The sequence below is a fragment of the Nelusetta ayraudi genome, unplaced genomic scaffold, assembly GCF_046127955.1.
Source record: "Nelusetta ayraudi isolate G7.1 ecotype Tasmania unplaced genomic scaffold, CSIRO-AGI_Nayr_v1 ptg000004l, whole genome shotgun sequence".
Classification (NCBI taxonomy): Eukaryota; Metazoa; Chordata; class Actinopteri; order Tetraodontiformes; family Monacanthidae; genus Nelusetta; species Nelusetta ayraudi.
In genome coordinates, this window is record NW_027466054.1 from 8,128,110 (window position 1) to 8,145,817 (window position 17,708).

The 17,708-nt window shown below is 42.6% G+C and overlaps 2 protein-coding genes across 5 annotated transcripts in view; both read right to left on the bottom strand.

Moving 5' to 3' along the window:
• The window catches only part of fam13a (family with sequence similarity 13 member A), a 45,929-nt gene extending 41,175 nt beyond the window's left edge, over positions 1–4,754 (bottom strand). Inside the window, exons 1-2 of one of the 4 annotated variants that reach the window (XM_076032618.1) lie at positions 4,478–4,754; positions 1,086–1,275 (exon numbers count right to left, since the gene is read on the bottom strand). In XM_076032618.1, the coding sequence (XP_075888733.1) occupies positions 1,086–1,275; positions 4,478–4,504 (217 nt within the window). In that variant the 5' untranslated portion in view covers positions 4,505–4,754. The remainder of the gene's footprint in view (positions 1–1,085; positions 1,276–4,477) is intronic. The other 3 variants (XM_076032630.1, XM_076032623.1, XM_076032639.1) reach the window with 3 other exon arrangements.
• A 644-nt stretch (positions 4,755–5,398) lies between these two features.
• Positions 5,399–17,394, bottom strand: LOC142898216 (cubilin). Its single transcript, XM_076041050.1, has 21 exons — positions 17,167–17,394; positions 16,649–16,773; positions 15,627–15,720; positions 15,042–15,182; positions 14,749–14,846; positions 14,249–14,375; positions 13,661–13,855; positions 12,461–12,673; positions 12,022–12,162; positions 11,130–11,375; positions 10,767–10,952; positions 9,695–9,804; positions 9,106–9,206; positions 8,598–8,875; positions 8,303–8,466; positions 8,026–8,209; positions 7,717–7,935; positions 6,529–6,663; positions 6,178–6,402; positions 5,891–6,074; positions 5,399–5,690 (listed from the first exon to the last, which is right to left on the bottom strand). The coding sequence occupies exons 1-20, from the start codon at positions 17,318–17,320 to the stop codon at positions 5,908–5,910; spliced, it is 3,303 nt and encodes a 1,100-aa protein (XP_075897165.1). The 5' UTR covers positions 17,321–17,394; the 3' UTR covers positions 5,399–5,690; positions 5,891–5,907.
• Between the last annotated feature and the right edge of the window lie 314 nt (positions 17,395–17,708).

Here is a 17,708-nt window from a genome sequence, read left to right on the forward strand (position 1 = left end):
TACCCATGGCTCCTCTAGCACTGACAGGTGAAGTGTGTAGGGCCTACTACAATTGGCAACCATCTCGAAAATGTTCTTAATCAAGCAAAACAGCCAGCTTCGGAAAATGAAATGCATGTGTCTGGATATGAACCATAATGTAATACACCGGAAGTGGGACTCTACCAATATGTTACCAACTTAATCGAGGTAGCAAAAACACGGCTGCTTCTCTTACTCGACAGTAATAAACACAACTGAAGGTACGATATCAGTTCACATTTTCCTCACCCTTTAGAATTCGTTGTAGCTATTTGACCCCCCTTACTGCGCCATGATAGCACGTGGCTCGACACACTTCATTCACTAGCTTCTCAGCAGCAGCATCTCGGCCACGGAAGTCGCCCACAATCACAGCAACCCACTTTCCTCATGTAACAAGGAAAATGCTGGAGCTTTCTGTCGAGCTTATGGCAACCCTTCATACGTTCGAAACCTTGTCGCTATACCCTCTTCGGAAAACTGAAACGTTTGTATTTATTTGTTTTATTTGCAGTTCTCTGACTTCCAAGTTCGGAGAACTTGGTGCCGAATCAACTGGTTTCACTCTCCTGCATTGACATCTAGTGGCCAAATAGAGAACTACGACTATGAACGATTTCCCTCCTTTTTAGAGGTGTATAATGTACATTTAAACGAATTCATTTACGACGCAGCTACGTTAAAAACAGACTTCAACTACGAGAATAAAATAATATAAGAGTATTTGTCCTGATTATATTATTTATGTGAATGAAGTCATAAAAGTAATGATAATCTTAGTATGAATAAGGGGGAAAAAATGAATCACAAACATATGAGATTACATGGCACATATACACCATGATTAAATCTTAGAATTGCAAGAATATCTCAGCAAGAACACAGGAAATCAGAATTAGCCTGACTCCAATTTGTTTTTCCACTTTAAAGGTAAAAATCAAGAATGAACGACATAAAGTAATAAACAACATTCCAAAGAGGACGCAACCCAAAGTAGTCTAAATGTTTAATAAAGTGATACAATTTCAATTTGTTTTTTTCTTTCCTATTATGATTCTTCTCACCATGTTTGCGCAGGTGCTCAACCATCCTTCGCAGTACCCGAGGGACCCCGTCATCCACCAGACTCCTTTCCTGCAACTCGGCCAGGGACACTCCAAACTGCTGATTGGGTTTCACTGTCCTGGGCCGCAGCATGGGAATCTGGACCATCTTCTTCATGTCCTCTTTAACCTGCGCTGCCGTCTTGTTGTGCTACAGGAAGAGGAACTAATATCAGACAGTAGCCAGAGGAACTGTGCGTACAGACCATTGGTAGCAGGGGTGGCCGGCATCATGTCCTGGCGAAGGGATGCTCCACTGAATCTGTATACATGCGCACCCCCTGCAGTCACACTGTCGGCCACTTAGGGGAGGGTGTGTGCTGAGAGCTGCGAGGCCGAGCCGTGGCCATGTGTTGCTACGACAAATATCAGGTTACCACGCAACACGGTGGGTTCAAAGAATTGCCTAAGTGACACGCCAGCTTGCATACACTCACACAAATGACCATGATATAGCCACTGCCTTTAACTGACCTGAATCAGTGGTTATTTTAAAGTAGGATCAGACTGATTTCCAGTTAGTGATGAATGAGAGAGACGTTAGAGAATGCACTCTGAGAACACATTAACTTTTTTGTGAAACACTAGGAGGAAAATGTGATATGTATAATAGCGTTTGCTTACTTAGAATGAATAAAATATTATTGTCTGGAAACTAATTAGCCAGAGGAAGCAGAGGCAACTTCACAGTGACGCTGTATGTCTTCAACACAGTTCACAGTAGGAAGAGGGTACCCTCTAAGACCACGACTGTGATGGGCACACTTATTAAGCCACTCAGTGTTTCAATACCTCAGAGGTCTTATCTAGTCACTGTTGTCCAGGCAAACAGTGCCACATGCGCTCTACGTCCCTGTGTATACATGTGGACACTGTACAGATCACAATGCCATTCTCCGTGTGTAAACACTGTCACTCCACGTAGCGAACCTGTGTGACACAGAGCAGCCAAAGCTCCTCCTCTGCTGGCACATTCAAATTCAGTGCAATTTACACTTGGGTTTATGCAGTCAGAGAGATAGAAATAGAAAGAGTCAATGAGGTTGAAAAGTTAGACATCGAGTGAGGAGGAAAAGACTTCCCACGGTTTATGCCAACCTTTGGTCACCATAGCTACGAGCACACCATGTGACATGCTGTCATTCCAGAGTTCACAGCTTCAAAACAAGGGAACTGACCCACACAGTGAATTGAGAGGCCTCCCAATTACGGTGTAGTCGCGTCATGTACACTGGGCTGGGACAGTGGGAGGCTCATCGAGGGAATCAGCACCAGATTCTGGTCAGCTGATTATAAACTCACCGCACAGATGGAGGAAAAAAGATCATTACCAAGCCAGACACTCTTGGTAATGATCGTGCAGTTTTAATGTGGCAAGCGTCTGAGGCCCTTCTGAAGGCAACATGGCAACAATGCAGTTTTGACTATCTTGTTAAAAGAACAATATTCTATTGTATGATTTGGGGTTTTAAGGCTGTGTATTAAGCAAATTCATTGTTTCATCGTCTCTTGCTTTGCACTGCTCCTCTTTTCAGAAAGTGTGTGCTCAAAAAAAAAAAACTGACAGCCACGAAAATCACCGATGGCTCACTGATTCCTCTTTCAAGTTAGCAACACACGTCAGGGAGTCTGTGGCGCTCACTGATTCGTTTCCCGTCCAACAAAGCACCGTGTTTTTCAGACAGAGGGGTATTTAAAATATGCCATTTTATGGAGATTTATTTTGGGAGATGACAAATAAGTCCTGTTATTTTTCTCTGATGACACAAGTGATGCTCGAGCTCAAACATCTCTAGAATGTAGATGATTCATCAAATAGGTGGCTCTGTTCCTTTTTCATTAACTTAAACCAGTACATGGCTGAATCAACAATTACTTAAGTGTACAGTTGCAGTTTACACTGCTGCTGAAATGGTAACGCTAGAATGTCGCACATAAGGATTCATGCAGGTGTTCAGGGGTTAAGCCAGTCTGATCCTGGGCTCTCTGCAATGCTTAACAGATGTCCCCAAATCTGTCTACACAAATGGTTGCACATATGATCATGCTGTTGTAGCCGTACTAGTGCTCCAAGAAGTAGAAAAAATTATATAAAGTTTATAGAGAAAATATGAGTCTGAAGCGGGGGCAGACTGACCTTTTTTGATTTTTTTTTGGACATTTTGCATCTGAACTGAGACTTAAATCATCAGCTTCACAACGCTTACATTAATTATTATTTCAACTTAATACATAAATTAACACTAGATATAGATTAATAAGACTTTAAAATCACCCAGTGTCAATCAGCTGAATGGGAACTATGCCTGATTGGCTTTGTTTTAATCAATGCCATTTTATTTTGTATGCCATTTTAAGGATTCAAGGATTTAAATCAATTTTGCCATTTGCCAGGAACACAGAACAAAACAGCCAAGGACAGAAAATGAGGAAATGCCTCCTGGTGACTCCAGTTTAGCTCTTTTGTTTACAAGGACAGTCCTCCGATTAACCTAATAATCCTTGTTACCCTCTCCCCTCCCCCATCCTTGAAATATCTTCACACGTCTGAAGGAAACCCATTGTCAAAGCCTCTTTAGGCTACATACTGATGAGTGTCATGCCCCCTCCACTTCACAAGTGTCCCTAAAAAGCCACTGTCCCTTAAAAGTCCCTTTAAAGTCTCCTTTAAAGTCTCACAAAACTTTTTTTGTTTTGTTTTTAACATTTTGAGTGGATCTACAAGTCTTTTTTTTAAAGTGCCAAGAACGAATAAACTCCTAACAACTGCTGCAGCCTCTGCACTCAAACTTGCTGATGACTAAATACTGCAAGCCCAAGCATGTGTTCCTCCTTTTCTCAGCTCTCCCTCCTCCCCTGTGCCCCTTGAGAGTGGCCATTGCAGCAACTGCAGACTGAGGCGCCACAGGGCAACAGCTGTTTAGCTAAAGGAAACCACTCCTAGTGGCACAAGCCTAAAATGAGCCCAAGGCCTGGGCTGTCAAATTAGAGAAGCCCCCCCCCCCTCTATTTGGGATTATGTTAAATGAGAGATGACCTCATCACTTGCTGTAGGAGGAAACCTCCGGCATTAGCTGGAAAAAGCACACTTTGTTTCATATCTAACTTTCTGCAGTGTTCCGTCACCACTGCAAAAGGAATGGTACCTCTACATGACCACCACATAACTGTAGTTTAGCAATGGAAGGTGCAAATGTTGAGACCTTTAGAAAAGTGGCATTTGTACTTTCCTGACATTCTAAAAAGTCATTGGTCTCCGGGGAAATACTGTGACGGCATCAGGACAAAATGTTAAACAGTTCCATTTGGCATTCTGTCACACATCAACCCTGGCCTTTTAAGTTTCTACTCACACAGATGGTCAGAGCTCCTGCCCCCATTCTTTCACTGACGGAGCTCCTGCAGAGGCAAAGATGAGTGGAAAAGAAATGCTGCTGTCTGCTGCCTCCTCCTCCTCCTCCTCCTCTTCTCCTTACTCAGCTCCCGGACACGCACTTGGGTTTTTCCCAGCGGTGGGATCCCCACTCTTTTTAGAGGGTGCCATCCAAACACTCAGACAATAGGCCACACAAATAACGCTGTCAGCAGCAGCAGGCTGAGAAGAGCAGTCGCTGCCGGCCGGCTGTCCAAATCATGAACACAGTTAAATGCTTGTCTCCCTTCTCTTCCTCCCTCTTTATTCCACTCTCTTCTCCTTGGCTGAAATCTGAGCCGCGCTCTCCCATTGGCTGAGTGGCCTGGTCACATGACAGAAGGGGTTAAAACCCAAAACTTTAAATGTGTGCCTGCAGGAAAGGGCCACCCACGAGCAGGAGGAGGCGGAACAGAAGCAGCAGAGGCAGCAGAGGCAGGCAACACTGCCACAGCACTGCAGGAGGATAATACAGAAGGGCAACACGCAGCAAGATCCTGAATGTGGTCATTTTTGATCAGACACAGAATTCATGCAAATGAAAGTTAAAAGACTAGAATAATTTTATTTATTTATTCAATGTTTATTTTATATGGAGAGGAATAAGTAATGCATAGTAATCTGACACACATTTGCACAATCTGTTTATTTGCATAAAAAGGAGGTGGAAAAAGTTACTGATTCATGTTAGACACAAAATTCATTCGAGACTCCACATAATGCAAAATCACTTTACTCGTGTTTTCTAACCACAAAGTGTTCCGTTCTCCTGCTGGGAATTCCAAAAGTTCTTTAAAAAAAACAGCACTTTTCTGTTACTGATACCTCAGAGACCAAACTCCTACTTTTAATAAAATGTATATCAGCTAGCAGACCTGATACTGAAAGCAGCAGAAGCTGCAGTGATTCAGTCTTTCAGGGCATTCAATAAATATTTATAAAGCCTGTTGAAAATTTTAATCTTATATATATATAATATCTATATCTATATCTATAAATATATCACTGTTAAACATGATGTGTTGTTGATCCAGTCATTGAAGGCAGAGACACGGGAAGAATTCTTGTCGTCCTCTTGTCTCAATGCAGCCCTCAGGGCCGAAGTGTTACCCTAGTTGTGGTTGTCCAAACCACAGAGAACTCCCAGAGTCACCCTGTGGGAAACAAGACAAGTTGAGCGTAAATATTTAATTAAAAATAATGAAGAAAAAACATTTTTTGATATCAGACCACAAGTTTAGAAAAAAAAAAATCTAAATTCATCAGATAAATTTGTATCTCCCTCATGAAATCAGTCCATATCAGACCCAGATGCTGTGAGTGCGCATGTTGTGTTGGCAAAGCAAACACCCACCGGTAATAGTTGTTGTCCTATGGCTTAGTGGTTGAAGGAGGCAAAGTTGGGATAACACTGGCATCTGTCGTCCAGTAACCACGGAAACCCTTTTTCTGATTGGTTGTGTCGCTGAGGAAGCGGATGACAGCTGTGTTGCTAGGAATGGTGATGTTGGCAGGTGGGGTGGAACCGCAGAACCGACCTGCACGTGGAAAAAACAACGTTGCACTGTTAAATACCAACACCAACAACATGACCACAGCAGTGCGTGGACACTCAGGATCTGAGGTGTAATAATAACCAACCTAACGTTTCCATGTTTTCTCCATTGATGACGTCCACGTAGTCACTACAGGTTCCCAGAAGGTTCTTAGCTTGCAGATCAAAGTGAGAGAAGCCCACGTGGATGCTCGTGTTGGATGGGATGCTGATGCGCCACGTGCACACAGACAGGGCAGGGTAGTTGCCTGTCAGCCAATTGGGAGACATCATTTCACCTTGATTTCCGCTGAAGACTCCTCCACAAGGCGCTGCATTTGTAGGCAATGAGAGGGAAACAGTCCGAGGGGGGAAATGTAAAAGGACAATTAAACGCTTTGGTTTTATTATATTTTCCATTCGAAAGGCATTTCTTCGTCACAGATCTTCTGCCTTACCCTCTGTGGGGTCTATTGCCCTCCAGGTGGCAGCAAAGCCCACGTCTACCACTCTGTCATTGGAAGAGAAGGCGAGGTGAAGATGGTTTCCATCGCTCACCAGGTCTTGAGGGAGATTTGGGCCGCAGAGTGTTCCTGGTGGTGGGGGCGGGGGAGAGTGTTAGAGTTTCTTGAGTCTGTTCTTGGTTCATGTTGCGAGGATTGCAGAGATTGAAAAAAAATATCCATCTTTAAAAAGTCTGTTGTGGCATTAAGGCACAGGAGAAGATTTCTTAGGCAAAAACAAACGAGCGACACAAGTTAAACACATGACAAGTGCTGCCCGCCAAGATAGCAAATTTAGCGCCGTTAACTGTTAACTACTGGTCGTTAACAGTAAAGAAAACTTGTAACGGTAGTTATTTTTTATTCTTCTCCTCTCTGTCCACTTTCTGAAACGCAACTGCTTTTTCTGTTATTTGACACAAGTTCAAAACATTTTTAGGAATTAGGACTTGTTTCTATCAGAACAAAAGAGTAATTCTGCATTTAAGCAGTGGTTTTGCTTAACATTAACCCAGAATTTATCTTATCCTGCGGTCGAAGTTGGGTAATAGTTGAAGGTACACCAGTATTTAATCCCATGTTGAACTTTGCATTTGCCTTAAAATGAATGTGAAACAAACGGTAAATGGACGATTGTCTGACTTACCTTTTAAAAAACAAAACAAAACAAAACAAACAAGCTTCCATATTAAACATATACTGCTGGTTTAGGTCTGAGTGAGCAACTCTAAAAAGTCAGTTTTCTCCTTTTAAATCATTACAATCTCCAATAAAGCTTTATTAAACTCAGAGGATCTCAGAAACAAACTATGAATAATTTAAATCATAGAAATGGGTGGAATACTTGTAATTTCTATGTTATTTGCAATCTAATAATGTCTATGACATATTGTACCTCATCACATATACGTATCTTGTACTGTTTTGTTTCATTAGCCTCGTATCTTGATTACCTTGATGTGACATAACTGCCCAAGTGTTTATAAATCACTGTGTCGAGTTTTTTTTTTTTGATAAGTTACTGTATTGAAATTGCGACTGTACAATTTCAAAACAGATTAATCCCACAAAGGAAAGGAAAGAAGCCCAATCATGTCACTGATGGTATTAAACAAAAGTAAAGTCAGGGAGTCATTCACAGACCTAGAGATCCTGTCTGGTCTGAGATCCCAAGTTTGTCATTTATGCACAGCTGACTCTCCTCCAGGGAGAAATTGCGGAAATTAAGGTGGACCAGTTTTCCAGGGGTCACACTGATGTCCCAATGACATTTGGCCTTGTTGCTGTAGCCTCCAGGGAAACCCATAGAGAACACATTCCCTTCTGTGCCATTCAAGACCGCAGGGCCACCACAGCCGGAAACTGCGGAAAGAAAGAATGCGATAATGTGGAAAAACTGAATGGTTTGAAGGGGAAATAAGTGTTCCAATTTTGAGCGGCTTTGAGTCATACCAAGTCCGTTGTAAATGTCCTTGCGGATTACGTTCTCGATCCAGGGGATGTAGGCAGAGGAGCGAGTGAACACCGAGGGCTTTTTGTTCATAACGCACCCAATAGGACCAAAGCTAGTTATACCGTGAACCTCCCAAGGACTACCGATCTTATCCTGACACACCAGAGGACCACCTGAATCTCCCTGCACAGTCACATAAAGAAGAGGGACATATAAAGAGATGCTCTGATGTTTATGAATGTCTTCATCATGTCTTCCTTTCGTGCAAAATTTCACCTGGCAGACAGACTTGAGCTCATCAGGCAACGTATAACCACAGCAGATCATGGAGGTCTTGACCTGGAACCACCAGTAGTCCATCCTCTTGCAGGTATCATACTCCACAACAGGCAGGGCGACCTGGTTAAGGGCCTCAGCTACCGTTGCGTTCATTGAATCACCTACAAAATACACACAACACAATTTAGAAGCACAATTTGTCAACTGTCCAGCAGAGCGCAAAAAGGATGTCACGAGAAGCGGATAAAAGAAAGTGAGTGAATGAGTAAACACATGTTCTACGGCGTTTTACCCGTCTCATCTCCCCAGCCCGTGGCATAGCACTTCTTGCCATGAAGCAGCATCTCGTCATTAGAGGGAAGGCAGGCAAAGGAGATCTCATCACTGGTTGTCACGTCCCCATCCAGCCTGACGAGGGCAATGTCAAACTCCACCGTAGGCACAGTCGGATATTTGAACCCCTCGTGGCGGTAGATGCCAGTGACGTTAAAGCAGCGCTCGCTCGGCTCAGTGAAAGTCAGGTTGTGCTTGCCGAGGCACATGCTCCAGCGTTGCAGCTCATCAGCGTACCTGAGAAAGGGGTTGATAAATCAATAATAACGATAGGCCACACTCTACAGCAAAAACACGGGAGACCTGCACAGTTTTACTTCTCTAGATTGACTCAAGCAGAATGCAATCAATGCAATGCACTCCACAGCATTGCATATACAATGGTGCTTTACATTTCAGAATAATGCATAGTTTATTTTCGTGTGTTGTCAAGACGAAGTGGAAAAATTATGTAAAACAATGTTTACCTGATGAAGCAGTGGGCTGCTGTCATAACCCAGTTCTTATGAATGAGAGTTCCACCGCAGGTGTGGAAGAATGTGGGCTCTGGACGACTGTCTGGCCAAACCTGGAACAAGATCCAACTTAATGCAAAAATCCCTTTACTGACGCTTCTGATGCTTCAACAATAAAAGTGTCTATTATCTCTGAGAAAAAAAGGAAAATGTCATCCTGCTTCTTTTTGCTTGCTCCACATCACATAATTTATGTCAACCCCTTGTGATGTCACAAAGGGCTGGTGAACTGATTTACAGATATCTCATCCAGGTTGGAAGGCACTTTTGGATCGAGATTAAGGGCTGACTTGATAATAATAATTCCAAACACTCTTGAACGGTGTCGCCAGGGAATCTAAAATTCAGTAATACTCGTCAGACCCTGTAAACAGAGGGCTAAAAGTGCTTTTATCAGGAGACCTTTTGATAATTAAAGATGTAAGACTGCTACACTGGATCCCACAATTACAAATAAAGATAATATATACAAAAAGAAATGTATTCAGGATTTTGGATTCCGGATGTGTGTGAGTGTGAGTGCTTTGGACACTTTCCATACCTGCATGGACACTTGCCAGGGCCAGGAGTTTGGCTTGGCCCGCTCACCGTTCACAATTCGTGCCTCAAGAGTTGGAGGAATGGCTGGTTTCCCGCAGGTGCTGGGCCAGTCTGAAAAAAACAGAGGAAAACCATTGTCACCAGTTCCATATCTGGCTCACCGCTCATGTATGGATTGTTTGTGGTTTGTTTGTGTGTACAAACAATGCCTGGATATAGAGCACACATCTGCAGCTGAAAGATAAACGTGTGTTGCCGTGTGCGGCTTAAGGTTGGCCGTTCTAATACATCCCGTTGAAATTTTTTTTTTTCCAGGTTGAATTTGGACGCTATCCCACTGCGTTTGGCTGCCATTTAGTCACAGTCACATATCAAGTCTGCTGGTTTGCAAACAAAAATCTGGCACTCTGCGCAAACTGGGAAAATCTAACACTCAGACTCAGCAGCAATAATCCCTCAACACAACAATATCAGTATCTGAATATAACAGAATTTGTTTTTTTTGTTTTTTTTAGAACTCAAATTGCTCTGATGACTCTCGCTCTCTCTTTCTCTCTCTGTTCTTCCTTTTCCCAACAGACTGGTCACCGCTGGTAAAAAAAAAAAAAAAGAAAAAAGGAAAATAATCTAACCATATATAAAAGTCAACAATTGGTTTGGTGAAGGCCCAGAGAGGGGCTCATCACTGGCTGAAGAATTAGGATTAGATAGCTAGCTAGCTAGCTAGCTGGCTATCCAGCTAAAAATAATGAATAAATGCTAACTGAGGATCTGTGTTTTACACATATCCATCCCTGGAGCTTCAACAGATCTGTACACTGGATTCTTTCAACATCGCATTTGTGGCAACTGCCAATTTCACTTGCATATACTTAAGTGAGTGATAATGAGGAGGAGTAGCTGGTAATTCAATCCCCATTTTCTCTGTTCTGCTCTGCCATTCTACTGCAGCTGAACAAAACTGACCAACGTTACCAAGATATTGCAATGTTGACGATAAGTTACATTATTTCACAATACAAAAAAATGTACAATAATAATTACTATTTACAGGCTCTGAATTAATACTGCACCTATGGGGATTTTGTCCCAGGGGTTTGGTGGAACAGGTGGCTCAGTGGGGGCAGGAAGACTGGGGTTTGTTGTCCAGTAGGCCCTGAATCCTTTGCCCTCAGTGAACAGATCTGTTTGGAAACGTATCACCAGTTTGCTGCCTTTCGTCTCGATGGTGGGAGGCAGAGTAGAGCCACAAAAGGGGCCTGAAACAGATTCAAAGTCATAAACAGTTTGGCACTTACGGTAAAAAGTAGCTGCATATGGTTCACTGAGATTTAAAAATGTAATTTATTTTACTGATTTATCTATAATTTCATTACATTCTTTAAAATCTATTGTGAGCTACTTGTCATATGAACAAACGTAAACCATAAACCTACCAAACTTTTGATGCATTGCATTAGTCACACTGTTGATGTCATACACCATAATGTTATCGTAGCATCTGTTTGTAAACATGTCAGCAGGTTCAACGTCAAAGTCGGTGAACGTCAGGTGGATTTTTTTCCCAACTGGCACGGCGATGTTCCACATGCAGTCAGCATTGGCCTTGTAATTCATGGGCCACTTCTGGGATTTTATAACTCCTGTTTCCTCTTTCGAAGTAAAACCGCACCCCTGGATTTCTGAGAGAGGAAGGAAGGAACAATTAGGAGAATAAGGGATGTATGTTACAGCCAAAACTAAAATTGGTATGGTTTTCTTCTGTTTCTAAGGTTACATTTGTTAGTGAAGCTTGTCATAAAGCCCCAGAACATGATAAACAGTGTGAATGTCTACAAAGAATTTAAAGAACTTTCGATAAACACACGTATGTGAGTGCCAGATGTAAACCAACTCTGCTTGACTGGGATTTCTGCTGTAAGGCGCTGGTTTTACTTGTATGCATCTCCCGTGCTGCAAGTGTAACTCCTCAATATAGTGCGGAGCAGCGGTCTGTTAGATTATGGCCACGTTATCATGGACTTCTTTATCTTTGGCTTGAGGTTAACAAGTTTGAATTCCTTTAACTCAAGCAAGGTTTGCCCCGCTGCTGCACGTTGGCTCCACATTACCAATGAAAACCACGATAAGATGACAGCAATTTAGATAAAGATAATGCTTGCTCTATCTACCTATCTAATTGCTGAGATGGTTAAACCCCACTGTACTATGCTCCTCTGTGTGTTGACGCGGAGTGAAATGTTTTGGTCGCGGAGATGCTTTGGTGGACTGATTACTCAGAAAAGTGCATGAAACTGTCCACAGACTGGAATCTATGTGTCGTGGTACCTGCGATGTCTTCGGGGTAGACAGCCTCCCACTTAGCAGAGAATCCCCGGTCTGTGAGGCGGTTGTCAGACTGAAAGCTGACAGATATGGAGTTGCTGGCACTGACCACTAGAGGCGGTGTGATGTGGCCGCAGTGTGTCCCTGCAGAGGGAAAGAAGAGCCATTAAGTGTACATGTAAAACACAACAGCGGAACCAGCGTTTGTCGGCAGTGAAAAGGAAAGAAAGCTTTGATTCAGGAAAATTGCAATTGAATAACTCTCTTGATCGCTCTGAGCCGACTAATCGTTTCATTTCTTGAATTGAGACTTGTCACAATGCTGTAACCCCTGGTCACATGTCGCTGGTTATTGAATGTAAAATGCAAGCAGAAGTCAGTTTTTATAAACTTCACCTTATCGACTAAGGCCTCTAAGCCCTAAAGAAAAGGGGAAACTCACCTAGTGTGCTGTAAGCATCTGTAATAACAAGTTTGTCATCATTGCACATCCCAGTCTCCCCAGTGATGGCCAAGTCAGTGATGTGCAGCTTCACCAGGAATCCTTTGGGGACAGAAATCTTCCAGGAGGTCTGCAGGTGAGCAGGGTATGGATTTGGATAACCTGAGGACTGGATCTCTCCTTTACGGCCGGCGATGATGACTGAACCACTTCCTGTCAAACAGCAGCAGAGGAAAGAATACTGACTGCACAATCTCAGGATGTGAAAACTTAGATTTGTGCTGCAGATTTATTTTAAAATAATGGAACCTGTATCAATGATTTTTATAACTCTTTCATTAGATGTAATATCTCTTTTTTCAACGCGGACAAGTTTGCTTTCTGCAAAAAGCTTTGATGAATAAAGGAATTTTTATCTCCCCACTCATGCATAGAGTAACTTGGGTACATCCTTATTTGGCTGCAGTCACCTGCTTAGAGCAGTAAAAAGAGCACAGCCTGTGCACAGGTGAGCTGGGGTGCACAAAGAGCCGCCGCAGCCTTCGTGAGTCAGTTATCACAGATTCTGTATCAGCATTAGGTGATAACAAGACGACGGAGAAAGTTGTGAAATTGCAGAAAGGTTTAGGCTGACTCAAAGAAGCTCTGTTGACACAAAGTGACTGCTTCTTACTTTTTCTTTTTCTTTTTCTTCTACCTTTTTGTTGACTAACCCATCAACCAGATCTGAAACTAAACACCATGAGCATCCAAAAAAATACACTGGTTCAAAGGTTCCACATTATGCATAATTCATTCAACAAGAACATCTCCTAGCCTTAGCCTTAACTTTAGCCCACCCAAGGGAAGAAGGTTCATTCTTTACTTCAGAAGTTTGGAATACAGATCTCACTGTGATGTCACTAAGGGCACTGGCTGTTCACTGATATCGCTCCCAGAACTCTCACAACAACCCCAGCCAGGTGTTTTTTCCTTCCAAACATGTAGTTCCAACAGGCCTGGATGTTAGGGGAGGAAGCTAATATTGATAGGTTTTTGCAGGAAGCTGCAAACACAGGGCTAAATATGTTGTCGACAGCTCGACAGAATCAAAAATGACGACAGTAAACAATGACCTGGCAACAATATGGGATCATACTGTTAAACATCGAAAAGGGAAACCTAAAAAAGATGAGCAGACTTGTGTAGATGTGTGTTTACCAGTAGTTGAGGGAATTTCTGTTGTTGGTTTTGTTGTGGTGGTGGGGGGGGGCGGGGCGACAGTCGTTTGGATAAACTTGCTGTATGTTGCTTTGAATCCCTGCGAGGTCAAGGTGTGGTCGGATTTGAAGCGAACCACCATTGTGTTGAAATCAGAGGTCAGAGGCTTCGGCAACTTCGGCCCACAAAATTTACCTGAAACAAATTATTATTTAAAAGTGACTGTGAGAAAGTAACGAAGTGAAAACAGTGATAAATGTAAATTCAAATGAAGCGGAGTAATGTGTAATGGAAATAGATCTGGAAAACTATTTTTCTATACTGTGAAATCAGTCATGATGAAGAAAGATTTTTTTTTTTGAGTCAAAATCAAATTCTTCCACCCTCGTGTTCCTTCCTCCTTGCTTCCTCCTTGCTTTATCAAGCACTTCAGCACTACATGTAACATGCACTAAGCACTTCATGTTTTTATTCATTTATTATAGGCTTGTGTCATGCAGCTCACGATGTGAATTTCCTTCGGGATTTATAAAATTTTATCTAATCTAATCTAATCTACTGCAATCAGTGTGTAAATGTGATGTTTACCGAGCGAAGTAGATCCGGGCCTGTGGCCACCGTAGACCTGAACATAGTCGCCACAGGCTGAAGGCACCAGCTCCAAAGAGTTGAATGTCAGGTGAATCCTTTCTCCGACAGGCACTGTGATTTTCCACTGAGGAATCAGAGAGATCACACGTACAAAACACATCCTTGTTAATAATTTGAACATTTAAAGACAATTACCCCCCTGAAAATGAGTGTGAAAAAGTGCTTCAGTGGAAGTGGTAGTAGAGTGTAAATGAAAACACCATATAACTGTCCACCTATTGCACAATATAATTTTGACAGATCTGACGTGTAGCAATTTCTCTTTTCTGTCATGCTTGGAAAGGTGTTTTAAGGTCTAGAATGGCGGCATTATGACAGCGTTATGATGACGGCCACATAACAGAGTTCATGTCCGAAGCCAGCATGAACGCAGATGACAGCCTTGCAGATGAACGGCGGTGCTTTATCCCATGTAGAAAAAATGTGTGTCCCAGTACCTGGTAGAGCACTGAATTGGAGTAGTTTTTCTCAGGGAATCCAGGGGTCATCAGTTCTCCCTGTTCACCTTGGAGAAATCCACCAGCTCCGACTAATTCTGTAAACAGGGTTACAAGAAGGGGCTTCAGGGTAACATGTATTGAAGGGACACACCTCCTGCATAGCTGTCTACCCCTATTTCCATCCACCTTATCCAACATGTGTCGTTGTCCCGTACCGATCCTGACATTTATTTTCTGGGCCAGTCGTATGCAAGCCGTGTACAATGTGATGTGTCTAGACATCGTCATACCTGATGTGAGTGCTGGATCCACAGCTTTGAAATGAGCCTTGAATCCCTTGTCTGTGTCTCTTTCATTGGAGTTGAAGTAGACTATCAGGTGGTTTGAGAGAGACACCAGAGGCATCGGCTTGGTCTTGCCACAGATTTTGCCTGAAAATATCACAATCAGACCCAACATGACAATGTACAACTTCCCGCTCTGCGGTTGAAATCATTCAGGAATACAGTTCAGCACAGCTGCAAAGTTAACACAAAGTGGTACAAAGTTAAATGTTTAATAATATAGGTGCAATGCTGCTATACTATTTAATAACATTTGGATTTTCATAATGTAGAGTTATTTGTGCCTGAGGCAATGAAGATGTGTCTTTTAAATGAATACAACTTCAATTATTGCTGCCTTGGTCTGTCTCTGTGTGTCTCTGCAGTGTCAATAAAGCAATGTTCTGTGTGTTAATGAGTGAATGTGTTAAGAGTGTTAATGGACAAGTGGACAGATGTGTGCAGACTGAAGGAGCTTCTCTTTCTAGTTTTACACTGCATTCTTTCTTTTAGATCGACCTTTTTGGAGTTAGAATTAATGCAAGCTTTTACCAATGATCCCCAGTGAGTCCTGCAGTGTGATGAAGTCTCTGGAGCAGGGCTGGTCAGTCCCAATAGAAAAGTCCTCGAACCACAGATGGACAACCTACAGTAGGAACATTGCAGAGGTGTTTCAATTTCCTTTATTTCAATCTGAAGAGCTAAAAAGAGAGAAAGGCTGACGACAGCCTCTGCACACTTATGTGCCGCCGTGCCTGTATAAACGTGCCACAAACCAACTTCTGTCTGAAGTGGATATTGTCGTATCTGGCAGGAATGCAACCTCAAAAAAAGGAAACTCAAATTTTGTGTTTCCTTTTGTGGCTGTTGGTAGGAAAATAAAGGTTGATGTGTGTCAAATGTGGAAGTATCCAAATATTGCATTTAAAATGGTTTCTTTTCAAGAGGAAACAGAGGATTGAGAGGTAAAGGACTGCTGTATCTGGTCGGAACCAAGGCAGTTAACACACGTAAAGCAAAGTCAAGTTTCCTCTTGTGGCTGTTGGGAGGAAAATGAAGGAGACAGTGCAGCCATCTGTCCGAGACGCTGCCACTGCGTTCAGCCCAGCTGTCCACTGCTTGGCCTCACATTAAACCCATCCCAAACAGCAGCTTGACAAAGCAAGAGGTCTGCTTCCCCGCAACCTTGAGTGCAGGAGAAGCGGTACCAGAAAATGGATAGATGGATGGATGCATAAAATAATTTTACCCCACCGCCCCCCCTCCCCAGAGGTACTCTCATTACTATTCATCCATATTGTCTTTTTATAGCCCTTTTATACTGAGTGCAGTATTACTTTTTTCACAAGGAAGGCTTGGCTTACCTCTGATACAGAATATTACCGATCTGACTTTAAAACATTATCAAACTCACTTTGCACTGTGTCATAGTCACTGTTGGAGAGCAGGAGCATTTCTCCTCAGTATATTCTCCACAGTCGACCTCGATCAAAAGCCGGCCCTCACGTTACCCTCAACAAGAGTGTGAATGGGTGAGTAAGCGTAGGCAGAGCAGTAATGCTGAACCATGTCACCTTGTCAGGCTCCACTGTGATTTCCCAGATGCAGTTCATGCCGTTCTTGTAGTTCTCGGGATAATTCAAACTGGAAAAGGTTCCCGACTCTCCTGACAGCTCCATGGGGCCACCACACCCTGAGCCTGAGGACATAGAGGAAATGGATGCTCAATGTCTCACATTGTGATCCTCTATCCTCCTTTAACAGTACACAAACAGACTAAGAAAATTGTATTTTTGTTGTTTCAAAATGACACACTTACATCATATTGAAATGTGTTCAGATAATGCTAAGACGTGAGCAGTGTTGGGTTTATTGGCGTTCAATGGACTGACATTGTGTGGAGCCGTTTCACTTCTTGATAAATGCCGCTCTGAGAGGAGAAACTCCTCTAATGAAAAATAAATAGTGAAATATTGGCAAATTTGGGTTTGACCACTTTCCCACAGACAAGGAACAAAGATATCTGTCAGTGGTATTTTTCTGGGCCACACTGTGCTGAAGATCAATGCAATTTCGCAGAACACACACTCACCCGCAACAGGAGTAGATTCGTCATTGTTGGTCGGTTGGTCCACAAAGTACAGGACAATGAAGGCGATGCAGACCCCAGTCATGGCCACGAAGAGAAATATCAGCATCTTTTCCAGAGTGCTCATCCTTTTCGGCCGACTATATGTTGACTCCATTTTTCCTCACTGCAGCGTAAATGCACAAAGCTGTGCCTTCCACGACTATTCATCAGTGGCAAGGTGTTTCAAGTTAGTCGTTAGTTGAACTTTATACCTTTCTCTTTAGCGGAGCAACATCCACCAGCGAGGTCCGGAAAGGACATTATCAAGGCTAGTTAATCAGTGCTGGTAGTGATAGGATGGATATCGTCAAAGTCATAAAGCTGAAAGGCAAACATTTTTTCTATTGATTTTTTCCATTGTTGTCAGTAGTACAGACACAGAGTCTGTGCCTTTGTTGTGTTTTTTTTATGTTATCGTGTATAATGTGTGCTGTTTTTTTTGTGAAAAGACCAAAAAACCCAAAGAAAAACAGAGCATGTCTCCATGCAGCTTTTGTTGTGAC